The sequence below is a fragment of the Hipposideros armiger genome, unplaced genomic scaffold (assembly GCF_001890085.2).
Source record: "Hipposideros armiger isolate ML-2016 unplaced genomic scaffold, ASM189008v1 scaffold_158, whole genome shotgun sequence".
Taxonomy (NCBI): domain Eukaryota; kingdom Metazoa; phylum Chordata; class Mammalia; order Chiroptera; family Hipposideridae; genus Hipposideros; species Hipposideros armiger.
This window is the reverse complement of record NW_017731508.1, coordinates 2,232,584-2,250,439: the sequence shown is the minus strand read 5'-3', so window position 1 is coordinate 2,250,439 and position 17,856 is coordinate 2,232,584. Positions and strand designations below refer to the sequence as shown.

General features: G+C 37.8%; 1 protein-coding gene across 1 annotated transcript in view; it reads right to left on the bottom strand.

The window, feature by feature from the left end:
• The window catches only part of MDFIC2 (MyoD family inhibitor domain containing 2), a 114,521-nt gene extending 97,006 nt beyond the window's left edge, over positions 1-17,515 (bottom strand). Inside the window, exons 1-3 of the mRNA XM_019651314.1 lie at positions 17,430-17,515; positions 16,311-16,416; positions 15,648-15,735 (exon numbers count right to left, since the gene is read on the bottom strand). Coding sequence (XP_019506859.1) covers positions 15,648-15,735; positions 16,311-16,416; positions 17,430-17,515 — 280 coding nt within the window. The remainder of the gene's footprint in view (positions 1-15,647; positions 15,736-16,310; positions 16,417-17,429) is intronic.
• Positions 17,516-17,856: the final 341 nt, after the last annotated feature.

The window sequence follows — 17,856 nt, the reverse complement described above, 5'->3', positions numbered from 1 at the left end:
TCCCACATTGTCATTCTTTTAATTCCTACTTCAGCAACTGTATGCCCCTCCACCTGCTTTCCACCAATCCACTTTTTCTCCTCTCCAATCCTACTGCCAGACTTTTCTTTTTAAAAAGCAAATCTAATAGTGGACTCTCTGAGCATAATGCCATTTAATATTTTTCCATTGCTCTTAGAGTAACTTTTTTCACATGACTAATGAGAACTGTGTCATCTGCCTCTCTGGTCTAGTCTATTTCCAGGCCCTGGTCCAGTAGCCCCCAACCCCACCCCCTGCCTCCGTGTATCATGGCTTTACCAATGTTTGTTGATTGACTAATAGGGTATATATTATTTCTAATAAAAAGTTCTTCTGAAATGATAGAAAACTATTTCTCTCTAAACCCTATTTACTTTAAAAAAGAGAACAAACTAAATTTTTATTTAAGCATAATTCTTGGCTTGTTGAATTTAATATCAGACAATTTTCATAATTGTACAAATTATTTTGCCTGGCTCTTGGTAATTAGTTATTGTAAAATGAGTGCTTACAAAAAGAAAGTGAGAGAACCAAAGAGCCTACCTCTTTACTTAAATATACTAGACAAAGTTGAGTTGGAGGTTGTAAGATAATTGCCACAGACCACAAAAAGACTGGATGTCTTGGCAAAAATTAACAGTTTAGATATTTGAGCCACGATAGGGCTGTAATTAGATTATATTTCTGCTTAAGCCCCAAGTTATTTATTTAATTTGTCTTATTTCTAATGCCAAATTCATGTAATCACTATAATTTCAGTTGGTTAGACAGAAATATGAATACTTACTCCACTTGACTGGATGCCTTGTGAAGCAACAGGTATATGTGTGTAATCAGAATTTTCTGAGTTGCATTAAATTTCTTCTTGGAGGGTGAAAAAATATTTGACTTGGTTTATTCTCTTTTGTAAAAAAGAATTAAACTCCTGGACCAGCCGAGTGGCCCGTTGGTTAGGAGTTGGCTTGGGACGCCAGCTCTGAGTAGCAGGGCCCTGGTTCGGATCCCATATGAGGGCCAGTGACACTGCCCTCTACAGCTAAGATAGTGAACAACAGCTCGACCTGGAGCTGGGCTGCCGTGAGTGGCCGGCGATGGCATAGGTTGCAGTGGGGCTGGTCGGCAGCAGGTGTGCACTTTCGTGAGCCGCTGTGAGCTGCCATGAGCGGCCATCCAATGGCCAATGAGCAACTGCCTCACCCAGGAATAGCATAATGATCACAATACCAACAAGGGCCAGCAAAGCGACGTCCTCCACAGCTAGACTGAAGAAGAAAAGGACAGCAACTTGTCTGTTCCCCTTCCCCAATGCTGTTCTCCTCCCCAATTTCCCAATAAAATCTTAAAAAAAAAAAAAAAGAATTAAACTTCTTCCAAGCATTTTTTTTTTAAAATCATTGTTTTCCTTTTGTGGAATAGGTGTTAAGAAATCAGGTAATTTGTAAATCATTTGATCAACAAAAAAATTCATTTATAATTTTAATGAAATTATTATTGTAAACTCACAGGCTTCTGATCACCAAAGTATAATTGAATTTAATTCATGATTGAAAACTACAGTGGGTGCAGTCAGTATTCATAATAGTTATCTGAAATACATTGTTAGTTTCTGGCCTGACACTTTATAGAATGTCTTTTATTTGCTAAATCCTACTATTTAAAGATTTAAGGGAACACATTTTTTAAAATTCTAACTATAACAAGGACAATCGCGGTCACATCCAAGGTTGATGGTGGGGTACTACTTGCAGAATGGGGGAGAGGAGGGCTGTGTTTAATATAATTTTCTTGCTGGAGAGATGGTATTACCAGATAAGGATATTTGAAAATTAAAGTTAGATTTGACGTCCAAATATCCTTAGATTTGCAGGGTTTTGATCTGTGTATTAGCCATGCAAAAATATATTGATGTTTCTTAACCTGATCATAGTTGATTCTGCCACTGAAATTATCGCCCCCCCCCAACACACACACACACACACACATTTTGATGTGATATGTTTTATTTTCAAGTGCTTGTTTCACAAAGATTACCAAACAAAATAAGATTTCCACTTTCCCCCTCCATTAGCCTTGTTTTCTGTTTAGTTTAGCTAACTTAACGGGAATATATTAAAATGATTAACCATTATAACTCGCCGTGTCTTCAATGACTGGATATTATGGGAGCTCCAACTTTTATCTCTTAATATGAATGCAGTAATATTATAAAGTTGTAACTCATTCTGAACTATCTGATCACTACAGTCTATGGCTACATTAACTCCTTAGTCTTCACCTGATGTTATACCTGTTTTCTTTCTCATTCAAATCACCACGACTGCACTAAAAATCTTGTTTAGAGAAGCCAGCTAAATAAATAATAAGTTTAAAGAGGTATCCTCTGCATGACTTCCCAAACATTATCAGTCTTCTTGAATTTTAATTGTCAAAATTAGTGTAGATTAGGGATTATTGGTTATCTACCTTCAAGTATATTTCAAAGCAGAAACTATGATAAGGAAAAGCACTGAATTTCAAATCAGAGTACCTGGCTTGTTTATTGCCTATGTAACCTGGGACCAAATTATTTAAAATTCTCTGACCTTTGCTTTTTTCATCTATGGAAAACATACGATAAGGCTTTCTGCACATGACTTTTATGAAACTAAACTGAAACACTGATGTGCAATATGTGGTAACCTGTTGCCTGAAAGCCACAGGTAAGTTGTGAGGACTCCACGTGGTGCTTTGGTCATTCTGCTTATAAGGAAATTCCAATGGATGCTGTAGTGCATTCCTCTGAGATTTAAAAGCAAAAAGTTTGTAATTATCTGAATATCCAAAAATAGGGAATTAGTTACATATATTTCTTTAGTAGTGGAATACTATATGTATAGCCTTTGAAATGGTGCTGTAAACCTGGATTTATTAACCTCAAAAGGTATTTGCATTCTTTTCTGAGTAAGGAAAACACATTATTAAATATATGGCATAATCGGATTTTGTTAAAATTACTAATTTGTATGTATGTACACACATTGATACACAAATATAAAACATATAAAAAAAGGTGTACAGTAATTATCTCCAGGTGTGGATTTGGAGTAATGTTTTTCCATTTGCATTTTCGAGTTTTTCTAAAGTAAATAATTTACATAGGACACACACACACACACACACACACACACACACACGAAAGTTCCGTTTCAATCCAGAGGCTTTCTTTAATTTCTGACAACTCTTTCTCTCCTTTACCCCTTCATATCCAGTCCACAGTCAAGGCCTCTGGGTCAGAAATCTCTTGGGTACCAGCCTCTTTGTTTCCATTGCCCTGGCAACCATTATTCCAATTCAGAAATCATTTTTTCTCATTTGTGGATGCAAAAAGCTTCTAACTCATCACTCTACTTCCACCCTTCACCTCTGTCTTTACCCTTCCCATCCATCTTCATAAAGACTCTCATATCACAAATATTTGCTAAAGCATAAAGTTCATTCTGTTATCTATCTCTTGACCTCAACCCTAGATATATCTGATGGCCTCCCTTTGTCCTAGAACATTTGGTTTATGCTCTTCAGCCTTGTATTAAAAGCTCTTTGTAATAGAGCCCGCGTTTGTTTCTTCATATCCCACATATACCCTTTATCCAGCCAAACATCATCACCGTTCTCGGAACACCCCAGGCCTTTCTGCCTCCACTTAGACCATCAAAGAACATCAGTTTGTAATGCTACAGGCTATTGAAACACTATTCATGATTTACAGCCCAGCTAAGCTCCCAATTTTTCTAAATTCTAGGTGTGCTGTTTCCTATCTCTGAATCCCATATTTTCCTCAATATTTATTTATTCATTCATCTATTGATATCATTTTTGAGCATCTGCTGTGCTCCAGGGGCTATTTAGATACTCAGAAATACAGAGGTAAACAAGCCAGATAAACCCTTACCCTTGAGCAATTAACAACCTTATACTTAACATTTCTCCTTTATTTAAATCTACTGACTTATGGTGAATCGCCCCCTGCAACTTCACACACATACTGATTGTAGGCACCGTGGGTGTTACGTATGTTTGATTATCTCATAGAAACCACTGTTATCTTACAAATAGGAGATAGTCAATAAATGTATTGTTGGAAGGCCAGAGTGAACGATGCAATAAAATATTTTGTTCCAGCAACACAGTTATATGTATGAGACATGTATGTATTTTATATGTGTATTTTTAACTGTGTACTTATTTCTGTTCAGTGTTTTTGAAAATTAAAAGTAAACCTGAAGCGAAGGGTACATTCTTCTACTAGAGAGCAAGTTATGTTACAGAACTCAGGTTTGATCATTTGATCTAGAACTCAGAGGCCTGAAGGTGGCTTCTTAATTAATGGGTGTTGGCCTACAGAATTTAGAGGTTTAACAATTTACTGAATTTGGCCAAGGTAGTCATGGCCTATAAATACACTATGCCTCAGAGCCAGCCAAGCAGCACGTTGGTTAAGAGTTGGCTTGGGAGGCCAGTTCTGAGCAGCAGGGCCCCGGTTCGGATCCCACATGAGGGCCAGTGATTCTGAGCTCTCTACAGCTAACATGTTGAACAACAGCTCGACCTGGAACTGGGCTGCGGTGAGTTGCCAGTGGCGGCGTGGGCTTCAGTGGGGCTGGCCAGCAGCTGGCATGAGCTTTTGTGAGCTGCTGTGAGCTGCCGTGAGCTACCATGAGTGGCCGTCCAATGGCCGGCGAGCGATTGCCTCAACCGGGAAGAGCGCAATGATAATCCCAACATGGGCCAGTGAAGCGACGTCCTCCACAACTAGACTGAAGAACAAAAGGACAGCAACTTGTCTGTTCCCCTTCTCTGATTCCCTAATAAAATCTTTTTTAAAAAAATACACTATGCCTCTAAATTGTGTAAGTTTTTAAAGTTTTTAGTGAAATTTTCCCTCTTTACTAAATAAACTATTCAATTAAAATTTTCCCTTGGACAAGTGAACTTCTTTCTATCTATTATGTAGCTCTATCTCTTTTTTTTTAAGATTTTTATTGGATAATTGGGGGGATGGGAACAGTGCTGGGGAATTGGGGGAAGGGGAACAGACAAGTTGCTGTTGTTTTGTTCTTCAGTCTAGTTGTGGAGGACGTTGCTTCACTGGCCCAAGTTGGCACCATCATTGCGCTCTTCCCGGGCAAGGCAGATCAGTCTCCGGCTTCTGGCCGGCCGCTCACGCTGGCTGCTGGCTACACATTGTAGCCCATGGCAACCCACTGCCACAGGGGCTGCAGCCTACGCCGTCACAGGCGACTCATGGCAGCCCAGCTCCAGGTTGAGCTGTTGTTCAGCATCTTAGCTGTGGAGGGCAGTGTCACTGGCCCTCATATGTGGGATCTGAACCGGGGCCCTCTGGTGTCCCAAGCCAGTTCTTAACCATCACACCACTCAGCCGACCTCTATCTCTTTATAGTCTGTTTACCCACATTTTAAAATGAGGGTATTAGTTGTTTTCCTTTTTTTATTTTAAGAAAAAAAGCTGAGTAATAAATTAAAGAATACTTATACAAGAGGTCTTTTCTTTTAAGAGCTGTAAGAAATCTAATGTTTTAAAATGAATTCTGCTGTATTCTAGTGATTCTCCAGTATAGTAGCTTTAGCCCAAATCTGCTAACTCCATTAAAAACAAAACAAACAAGCTGTTTTAATCTTATGAGAAATCTCCATCTACCTAAGGAATTGGCTATACTTGGGGCCGGCCGAGTGGCTCAGTTGGTTAAGAGCTCACTCAAGAGTTTGAGCTCTGACCAACAGCGGTTCGATTCCTGGCCCAAGCTGAGCAGCCACTAAGCTGCCAACCGGTGGCAGGATGGCTCAGCTTTAAAAAAAAAAAAATAGAAGGAATTGGCTATATTCAAATGGTTTGGTGTGTGAGTTTTCATACTGAAAAATTGAAATTGGTGGTGCACATTCTACTATATTTCCGTTACAGCTAAAGAGTTTTCTTTTGTCTGAATTGTATGACAAAGAGGATGTGTTATTGTTATTTTGTTTTCCCAACTGAATTATAAATTACTTGGGCACAGGAGTCTCATTATGTTACATGTATAAGTCTGTGTCTTGTGGGAAACCAAAACATTTGTTGGTTTGGGTTACTTAATTTTATGTTATTTTGTAGAACAAATACTTCCTGTGGTATGAATGGTTTGTCTTAATCTGAATTTTCATATATTAGTCCAAGAAATTGGTTTTAAGATGCATGTTTAAAGTGGAATATTTTTTATTAATTGTGGTCTGAATGTAACTTTTGATACACTTTTCATTCTCAAGAAAAGTATATCTACATAAACTTTTTATACTTATGAAAATTATAGTCAAAATGTTTTAGTATTCACATAATACCTTTTGGTAACTCTAGTAGAAATTTGGTTTCCTATCTATAATGCTGAATATTCTAAATATAAAAAAGAAAAGAAAATTGGTAGAAAGAAGAGCTGATATACAGATTTTCCTCTTCTATTGTCTGTTGTTTGAGATTTGACATCACGAAGTACCCTCCTTAACTTCTGTAGTGTAGCTTTTCCTTGGCAAATCCTTGTTGGTGTGGAAATAGCTCACGAGGAAGGTTGCCTGATGTCTTATTTAATACTATGCCTCTGTGAGTTGCCCTCTCTATTTTTTCATGAAGTTGTACATGGCAAAACTACTGTCATTGCCCTTGCTTTTCGACTTTGCTGCACATTTACTTTTCAACAGGCTTAAATAATGGCTAAAATGGTTGAAATGATTTATGCCTGTAAGTGATGTCTTCCTTGCTCTATTCACATTCCTTTTTTACTAATGGTCTGGTGAACACCTAGTGTAGGTGCATTTTATTAGAGAGTAGATTCCCTCTAAATGCTGTTCCTAAGCTGAAAGAAATGGGCCATAATCATATAAAAATAAAGTATCTCTTTGTAGAATTTACAGGAAATGGAATGTCCTTATTCCTGAGGCATGGAACGTAAGGGACTTTTTTCTCTCACTAGCAGATTGCTCTTTGTACTAATGTTGATTAAGTGTATCACATCAACAGCTATTGTGACATGTAGGGAAATGAATGAGTCTACAGAAAATCTCAGTTGAAAGAAGTAAATCTCTTGAAGTTTCTAGTTCTCTGCAATTTTCTTCTTCCTGTTGAGACAGGAGAGATGGGTTTCCAATCTCTACAGATTGCTTCACTCCTAGTTCATAAAATTGCAATTAATAATGGTGAGCTAAGAGCATTCTGGATTTGATGAACTGCCCTATCATCATTGAAAGAGAGTCTTTAAATCTGCTATTTAACAACTTGTAGTGATTTTGCACTGAGTAATTCATCTGGTCATAGTCTCCAGGCTGACATGGCATCTTCTAGGCCTTTCATTCCATTGGGATCAACATCATCACTTTGTAAGAAATGAACTTACTATTTTATAGGCTTAGTGGGAAAGAAATTTCAACTGTCAGCTGTAGGATATGCCATTGGAATTTAATTTGTTGACCTATGAGAACACAGAAAATCTCATATTTTACTGAACTTTCTAAACATAAAATAAGGTTATCACAGAATCATAATGACTCTGACATTTGAACTTTAGTAGAAGGCCAATGCATTTAAAGGAAGCACTGTCTTTCCTGAAATGTTCAGTATTCTATCAACAACACAGGTAGGGTTCTTAAGAAATATTATCCCTAGTGGAGGAAAGCACTGGAAATTGGGTCATTGGTACTGGCTCCTAGCGTAAACATTATTTGGGGACCACACAACATCAGTTCTCCCTGTGTTCTGGGACTAGACTCCTGAATTACCTCTGAAGAATCATCTACTGCCCTTTAGGTAGCCTGGCAGTGGTGTCAGATAAGGTTCCCTGCCCTGCTTAGCCAGGATGGAGACAAACGGCAGAGGCTGTTGAGCTTTCTCTTTGGGGTTTGGAGGCTTGAGTATAGGGGATGAGAGACCAGAAAAAGTATGTGGAGCTAACTTGTTCTAGAAGTGGTGTCCCAAGTATGTTTGTTAAGTCTTGCTGTTCGGATTATCATAGCTACATTAGTTTCTGCCCCTTCTGGTCCAGGATTTTCCTTCTTAACTCTGAGCCACCTCCAAGTCTTCCAATGAATTTCTCTTCATTAATTTAGCTAGAATCAGTGTCTGTTACTTTCCTCTCAAGAACTATTTGATGATTAATTTTATGTGTCAACTTCAGTAGCCTAAAGGTAGCTGGTAAAACATTATTTCAGACTGTGTTTGTTAAGGTCTTTCAGGAATAGATTAGCATTTGAATTGGTAATCTGATTAAAGAAAATCACTTTCACCAATGAGGTGGGCACCAGCCAATCTGCAATGGGCAAAACAGAATAAGGCTGAAGAAGGGCAAATTTCTCTCTCCAGTTGAGCTGGGGTATCCATCTTCTCCTCCCCTTGGACGTCAGCATTCCTGGTTCTTGGAACATCTTACTTGGACCAAGAGTAATTCCACTGGGTCTCAGAACTTGGGGCTCGGACTGAAACCACACCACTGACTTTCCTGGGTCTCCAGCAGATTGTGGGACTTCTTAGCCCCCATAATTGTGTGAGTCAGTCCCTCATAATAAATCGCCTATCTATCTATCTATCTATCTATCTATCTATCTATCTATCTATTCTATTATATTATATTGATTCTGTTTTTCAGAACCTGACTAATACAAACTATTATAGCTTCATTGTATAATTGTTAAATTTTAATAGTAGTGTGCTATCCTTTGATAATATTTTACCTTACATTCTTCTGAGAATAAAATGTAGTAGGATATATTTTACTACACTGTAAAATATCTCTTTAGCAGGCATCTCCAGGGTAAAGAGTTTATTGGCATTCAAAATGCTGAATAAGGTCTATGAGAGGTTGGCTGTGTTCCTGTGCCAACTCTCCACACTCATCAAACGCAGCCTTCCTTTGGGTCAAGATGCTCTAGCCACTCTTATTTTCATTCATTTCTTGGAGCAGGACATGTTTTTTCCTGCCCTGTTTCTCTACCTGAAATTTTGTTTCATTTCCTTCACTTTCTCCATTAACAATTGCCTTGTCAACCTTCAGGTCTAAGCAAAATTTCTGGCAGACTTTCCCTGTCAACAACTGATCTCATATATCCTATTACTTAGTTGATAATCTCTGTTTGGGATGCCTCATAGGCATTTCACACAACCTGACCCACCCAGATCTTCTGATTCTCTCATCTCTAGCCAGTTTTCCTCTCACTCTCCTCCATCCAGCATCACCCTCATGCAGTGTCTCAAGGCAGGAGTCCGCCTCAACTTCTTTCTTTCTATTGCCCCAAACTAATGCACCAGCCAGTTCAGCTGGCGCTACCTCCAAAATGGGTCCCAAATCCTATTCTCCCTCTTTCACTGTCACAATTTTATTCTGTCTCAGTTACTACCTTTTTCTTACTCAACTGCAATGTCTTCCATTTTATTTCTGCATGCATTCTTTACCTCAAACAACATAAGTGATTCCTTATAGTCCCTTGCTTAGAATGTCCAGTGGCTTCTAACTTCAATTAAGGGAATATATCCAAATTCCTGACTGAAGCCAGCAATGTGATCCAACATTATTTCCAACTTAATCACTTTCTTTTCCCTCTCTCTTGCTCCCTTTCTCCATCATTTTCTTTTTCCCTCCCTCCCTCCCTCCCTCCCTCTCTCCCTTCCTTCTTCCCATCCAGGCATTCTGAATTCTGAGCCATACTATCTTCACACAAGCTCTTCTTCCTGTTGGAACGCTCCGCCCAGATTTTAGCACAGCTGCTTCTTCTTTTCATTTAATTCTCAACTCAAATCTCTCAAAATGTCCTTAACCACTGATTCTAAAGGAGAGTTCCCCACGCCAACCTTTATCACATCATCTTGTTTCAAAGCTTCAAAACAACTACTGCTGTAAAAGTATCTTGTTCTTGTTACTTATTTATGTGGCTTGCAAGGGCATATTTCCACATCTAATTTCTCCTTTCAACTATGTTTAAAAACAAAACAACATTCTATTTGGCTGTTACTTTTTCCTCACCTGTATTTTGGTTATTAGGTAACACATTGTCACAAGTAAATGAAGACTAATGAGATAAGAGCTAAAGATCCTGTTTCCTGTGTATACATAATAAAAGAAATCTCAAGGTATGCTGTTTGTGGAAATTAACAATTTAAAATAGGCATTAGTGTGGCTTAATTTTTAAGCTAGTAAGAAAAAGGCGCCCTTTTAAAAATGAGAATTATCTGAGTAAAAGAATTAGCATGGATTTATATTTAGTCATTATAATAAAACACTTAAATACACGAGTTCCTTGAGAGTGAGAACTGCGACGTTTTCATTGTTAGACAACGTGTACCTTTGCCTAACACCTTGTTTGTGAGTTCAAGAGGAGCCTCATGCAATGGTTGCTGAACTGAGTAAAATACATATTTTGGAACTGTTTTAATGCTTATAATCTGAAATTATTTTTTTAAGCAAATGAAGTAAATTCATTTAAAATTAAGGGAAGTCCACTGAATTTATGAAAGTCAATAAAAATGAGTAAAATTTTCACTTTCACCATCTCATTTGCAAACAAACGATGATCAGGAATGAGAAGAAATTCTTGTATTATGGATTTGAAGTTTCGCATTTTATCGAGAAGAGAATTTCTGGAACATGGTTTTTGGGACCTCTAGGCTGTTTCCAGTATCTTGGTTTATTAGTTCCTTATATTCATTAATTCTGATTAAATGACGATCACTGTATTCTTGATGCCAAGTCATTGGTGATTCAACTCTGCTACATCAATACTAAATAAATTTACAGGCGTTTCCTCCAAAATGTATCTAAATAATGATTTTGAAATAACCAAAGACTGTAGTCACCATGTGACTGCTTATAGAAAAAGAGCTATGCTTACTTCAAAATGACAACACAATTCTCATCATCCAAGCTTTTTTTCCCCTGGCATTTCTGCAAAGTGAGAGAAAAGCTTGTTCATTGCCCTTCTGTCCTTTGTAGAAACTCAAACCTTTTCCCTAAGTATGAATTTTCCCATTGAGACCCACCCAGTTGAACAGTTATTGGACAGAGTCAACACCTGATTAGAAGAATATAAATGTGCTTTGTTACACTGAGGGAACACTTGTAACTTGAGATTATTTTGTTCTTTCCTCTATTAATTACAACTATAAACAGAATGCTTCACTAAAACAGTTATAGATAATTACAGCACAAGCAGTCTTATTTCAGGGGTCTTCATTTCATAATTTTAAAAAATTAGAAAATTGTCTTGACTTTGTACGTGTGTGTGTGTGTGTGTGTGTGTGTGTGTGTGTGTATGCCAATGAAGTGATATTTATGGAAAACTGGTTTTTGGGAAATTGTAATAGATTTTGTTTAGGGATACAAGCTCTTAGAACAGAAGTTTCAAACTGGTAGCAGATGAGCTGAAATAGACTCGCAGAACCTGGTTTTATTTGTCCTGCATGGTGCTTTATTGTTGTTGTTGTTGTTGTTAACCTCTAAAAATCAAGATATTTCACATGGAAATCCAGATTTCCAGCTTCTCCTGAAAAATCAGGAGACACCATAAGAAATTATGTGCAGTTCAAACACTGGTGACGCTATGATTTTAAACTGCAAATGGCAACAATTTAAAGGTTTCCATCCTTTCATTTTGATGTTTCTCTTCCGTATCAAATGTGTGAGGTGCAAGCACTGAAGTGGTACCCAGTATGCTCCCTGGCTTAATGGGGTGTTACATGCCATCTTATTCCACCATAATTTCCCCCCAATTTCTATGTTATATCCATTTTCCTTCATGAAGCTTTTCACATTCAGGCGTATTTTCTTCCTCTCCTTGTTATGACTTTTATCCAGGTCCTGTGTTTCTCACTTCAGGGCTACTGAAAGCGCTGCTGTCTTAGCCCTCACCATCCCCTTTGCCTTAACCTTTCTTCTGCCTGCCCCATCCCACTCTGCAAACTACAATAGTTATAAATTTATATGCCCAAGTAACGCTTCCATATATTCCTCCCTGCCCTCAGACCTGCAGTGACAGTTCAGAGCCCGTGCCCAGTTACTTTACTTAGAGTTGGAACTCAGCTCGTCCCACCCATTGTGTGTCAATCCATATGCAAGTAACTAGTTATTATGCCCGTGTCCATAGCACCTATGCCAGCCCCTTCCGGTCTCTGATGACTTTCCTCCCGGCGTTCTCTCCTCCTCTCCACCTGGGCAAATAGATCGTGACCACCTTCAAGACTGGCCTTTCTAGACCACCTCAGTCCACGGTTGCACAATACAGCTCATCTTGCCTGGTGCATGTATGCAAATAACATTTTGTTTCCGTCTTAAAACAGGGTTTCTCCATGTATGGTCCCTGGATGTCTTACTTCAGAATCACTCAGCTTGCTCTATTGCATTTATTCCTGGGCTCCACCTTATGTCCTCCTGAATTCAGGAAGTTGGGACCCAGGAATCTGATACATCTAAAATGTGAGAAGTCTGGAGTTTAAAGGCAACATGCATGACTCATAGTGATACAAGGTTGCCTGATGCTTTGATAAAAGGTGCAATAGGATGCAATTAAACACATGAGTGCATTTTCAGGTCTGCCATTGTGTTCCTCAAACACTGTTTACCCTAATTGTTGGTAATAGCTCTGGGTGTGGCTTTAACTGGCTCTTTGACACCATCCCTGAGGCCATCAAGCCTATGACCCATCGGAGGGAAAGTGGAAGGTAAATAAGAGCCTCACCTTCTAGGCAAAAGTAAGACAATTAGATCATAAGCTTCTTGAGTGCAGAACCCTGTATTTTTTTTTCTTTTTAAATTGTTCTCTGCCCTCTTATGCCTTGTCTCCAGTAATGCCATGATTAATAAATGTTGAATCGCATTGGATAAATTGAATGAACGAATGTTTGAAGATGAAAATTAGAAAGCACCTCAGTCCTCAGGTTGACAAGGATGGTGATGACTCTTGTTGGTCGCCTGCTCACTCTGGGGTCAGGTGCTGTGTTCAGTGATTTTTTTGTAGACCACCCCTGCGAGTGCTTGCTCCAACCCTAATAAGGCATGGCTATGATTCCCTGTTTTAACAATGGGGAGATTCCGCTAGAGTGGCAGAGGGAGGCAAGAGACATTGTGATATGAGAAGCAACCACTTTTGTTATTTATGAAAACTTTTTTGAATAACTGTAAACCACTTATTTCACTTTTTTTAAAAGGGGGTGATAAATGAAAAATACTGATTAATAACCATTAGAGAAATCACTTTGATAAGTTGGTTTAAGGCAAAGAACAAAATTTGGAACTAGAAGAACTGGATTCAAGATTCAATTTGCCACTTAACAGCTCTGCAAATTTAAGCAAAATCCAAAGTCTCTTTAAACCTTAGTCCTTCAATCTATAAAATGGGGACATATCAAGTTGTTGTAGGGACCAAATGAAAAATGTATGTGAAATGATATAAAAATTGAGAGTGTTGTTAATGATTGCTCAAATGTGAACCAAGATCTCAAAAAACATAACTATTTTACTTTGAATCATGGTTTAAATAGGGGGAAAAATACAGAAATAATGAAATCTCATCTCCATAATCACACAAAGAAGGCATTATTGTCCCCAGCTAAGGACTCTGAGGCTCGGAGAGATTCTGTTGAATTCCGTAGTCACAGCACACTAGTTAAACAGCCGAACTGAGATTTGAAAAGCACACCTGCCTGACTGCAAATGCTCAGGTCTTTCCAATGCACAGTTTGCCTTAAAAAAACAAACAAACAAACAAACAAAACCCAACACATATACTTTGTCTTAACATTAAAAAGCAGATTTATGTTTGAAAACTAACTCATTCTGATAATCCCCAATTAAGATGTTGTCATCTAGAATCTGGCTCAATTTCCTTTTATGAAATATAGTAAACATAATTTGAGTGTAGCCTAAATAAAGTATCCAAATGGGATAAAACATCACCTGGGAAATTAGATTCTATAGATTACAAGAATTCAGTCCCTAAATTGTACTTAATGGAAGCAACTTTTTCAAAAGAAAATTCCTCAGGAAACAGTTGACTGGCCTATCAATTTCATCATTATTTCTATGTGAGGCATCAATAGCATGGAATGATCAAAGCAACAATAAATAATATAAACTTCACTTAAGTAGAGAAGAACACCTCTGTCTTAATGGATTTGGGGTTTGTAAGAAAAGCAAAGGGAAATCTTTGACCAAAGTTCAATTTTTTACTTCCGCCTTGTTTTTTAAAATGTTCTATTTAAATTGTTCTTAATAAAGAGAAGTCAGAGAATTTTCTCTCGCCCTGTGGCTTTTTGAAGGAAATGATTCTAAGAATGCTTCATGTCTGCACCAACTTTTGTCTTGAAATAGTGTCTCTAGTGGAGATGAGCTCAAGCGATTAATTTGGCTACTGGGGCTTGGGGCAGAAGAAAGGATCTTTTTTAGAAAAGCGAACATTTGTACAATGAGGGTGGAGATAGGACAGGATAAAGGATGAGAGTGGATGGGAGGGTGTGAATGAACATGGAGGTGCTGGTTTAAACACTGTAGGAAAACTTCTGAGCACAGATTGTACCCTGACAAGGAACTTACACATCTTTCCTTTAAAGCATTGTGTAAGGTCGTGGTTAAATTCATATGTTGTGGAGTCACACACTCTGGGGTCACATCCCGCTCTGTCATGATACCTAATCTTGTAATTTTAGGCCTTTTACTTAACTCTGTGACTTTGCCTTCTCGTCTGAAAATTCAGAATAATTACTGTTTCATAAGGTTGTTATGATGATTCAGCATAATCATCAATACGCATTGTGAATGTAGTTGATATTGTTATCATTCTGGAGTTCTAGGACTTACTTGACATATATATTAAAGTTTCCTATGACCTTATAAAACAATTTTGAGGAATAGCAACTACATAAGAGCTGTTTCTTTACAATTGAATAAATACATGAAATGGTGTAAAAGACACAGACACCTAATTTAGATAAAATATCAAGTCAGTTTCCTTTAAGAAACATTTAAGGTGTTCAAAAGTGAAAAGATTATAAAACCAAACCTTCTAGTAAATAATCATGAGTTGATACATAGTTTCAAAATAGCACAAATTTATACTCATCATAGGAGACCATATCGATTTGTGTATTTCAAGTAACCGTCTTACGCACGCCGTGCCTCTGGCTGACAGCATTCTCCCCTGGGAAGGTGGCTTCTCTAACTGCAGTGAATGGCGATTCTATTTGTAGACATTACTTCCTACAGCATGCATTCCCCTCTGTGATTGTTATTTAAAAAATACTTGTCCTCACATTATTTAGTCTCCTTGGCTAAAGGAGAAAATTCTACAGCACAACAAGAACTTCACAGATAATATGTATCTGAGCTGAAAATATATATTCTCATAACAACAAAATAATTTGTGTTTACTGCCACATGGGGAATACAAAAAGCATTTCAGTACAAAAGATCTTCAAACTACTCCTTAGGCCAAGAGAAGGAAAAGAAAAAAAAATCAAAAGTATTAATATTATTTGAATTGCTGGGACATTTTCCCTCTTCCCACACTATCTCTTACTTACCATAAAAACATAATGTTCACATTGACAGAAAACCCACAGCAAGAGGACTTACCTTCCTTCAACCAAGAAGTGTTATTTTTATCATTTTCAAAATGCTCAGCTGTTTTTACTTTTATCTTTTCCAGCTCAGTTTCTGACATCTAAGTGGAAACAGAATTTGTGGTATAAAAAATTCATTAAGCCCGAATTTATAACATTGAGCTTTATATTTAGAGACTACTGCCATATTATAGGGAAATGTTTTCTCAATAGTTTTGCAGTTCACTCTCTAATGTTAAATCTTACATTTTATCCATTTGTAGTATTTTAAAACATTAACATTGAAAACTAAACTTTCTAATAGTTCATTTTTCAGCATTAAAGATTGCAATAAGATTTTATAATTTATGAATATGAAAGAACAACAGATTAACACTTAGTCACAGACTTGTAAAAACACAAACATTCAGTTGCTGTTTTAATGTTTTTTTAATAGTTTATAGAAAAGCGTTCAGCGAAGTGACATACAAACCTGTAAATAATAATAAAACACAAAAGGACCTTTTCGGCAACTTATTGGGTCTAATAAGAACCTTTTGGCTGAAGACAGGCCCAGTAGAGCTTCCTGAAGTTGTTGAGGAGACCTCTCATGCACCTTCACTGCACTGCACTTCACTTTCATTGCTTGCTCTAAGGCTAGGACCCTCCACTTGAATCAGCACCTCAATATATTTACCTGTGTGTTGCAAAAGGAGGAGACCCGGGTGTGGGGCGGGGGAGCAGCTTGCCGATGCACCGGGCAGCCTTCCTGGTTGTCTCTCGATGTCCAGCATCCCTCTGCCCTGCCAGAAGTGAGCACGAGCAAACACACTCCCTCCCTGGGTGGTGCTAGATTTGTAGAGCTGCCAACAGCATCCTACTTGCGGCTGAGAGGTTTTTTTGTTTTATTTTTTTAAGGTAATATAAAGCCTGTGGTTCAAAACAATAAAAACCTTCTCCAGGCTAGCACTTATTTAAAATGACACTGTGCAAAATCAGATAAAAATAATGAACTCTTTTCAAATTGATAGAGTTTCTTCAGTCCCCTTCCTTTCACACCGGCCATTCATCACTTAGGGTTAATATTAAAGGATATTGAAAAATATACATAGACTATTTGGATTAAAATAAAAAAAGAGAAACCTCTAAAGCTTTATTCTCTGGAAGTTCATCCTGCAGCTGACATTTTGAAAAGCAAGGTTTTCTAACATTTTATAAGAAACATAAAAACATATCACGTTCCCTTGAGAGTCTGCAGATATTCCAAAAAGGATTTGAAATAACATTTAAAACAGGATCTGCCATTAGATTCTTAGTCGGAGAATACCGTTTTCAACAGAAGGTTAACAACAGAAAGCATAACCCTTAGGTATGCCTGATGATACATAGTCCAACATTTCTAAATGTTGTCATTGTTTTCATCATGGAATATGATCTTTATTTTTTGGCCCAAAGTGGTTACCTGATCTCCTTGTATCTATTTCACTTTCTTTCCCAACTTCATTTCTTGTACTTTGCTCCCAGTTTCATTGTTTTTAAAAACTACTTTGATAAGCCAAATTTCACTCTTAGATAACTTTCAGTTTCTCCTATTATCAAGAAGATAAATTTCAGATTCCTTAGACAGCTATGGGAGACCTTGAATAGATGGATTCTGTAACATAATTTACAAATTGTGGCTTAAGGTCTTCAGGTTTCTCTGAGGTACCTACCCTTTTACTCCAACTTAACTGCAATGCTGCCGTTCCTTGAACTTACTTGCTTCTATTATTAACATTCCAGAAATGTTTCCTCAAAACCCCATCCCCATCCCCACCTTGAAGCCTTCTGGATCTCTTTCCTCTGGAAATGATCATTTCTTTCTTTGATCACACTTGGGACTTCCGGCATAATGTTCTCCATCCCGGTCTTATGTAAGCCTATCTTGTCTTCCTAAAAAAGACTATAAAACCCCTGAGGGCTCAGCCTCTATCTCAGCATTTTATGCGTTTTGCTGCGGTGTGTGACAATTTTACATACAGATTAATAATGGATGGATAAACAAAACCAGAATATCAAAGATCAATGGTGTCCTGTATCCCAAAGTGGTAAGATACATCTGATTACCTGAAGTTCCTTTAGGAAGTGACTAGCAAAGAGTTGATTGTGTCAGACAAAGTCACCTTCCTTCAGGGATGGCAGGTGTCTATCAGGCAGATTACCTCACCAGTGTTGACCAGGGAATTTCAGATTGACTGGGTTAA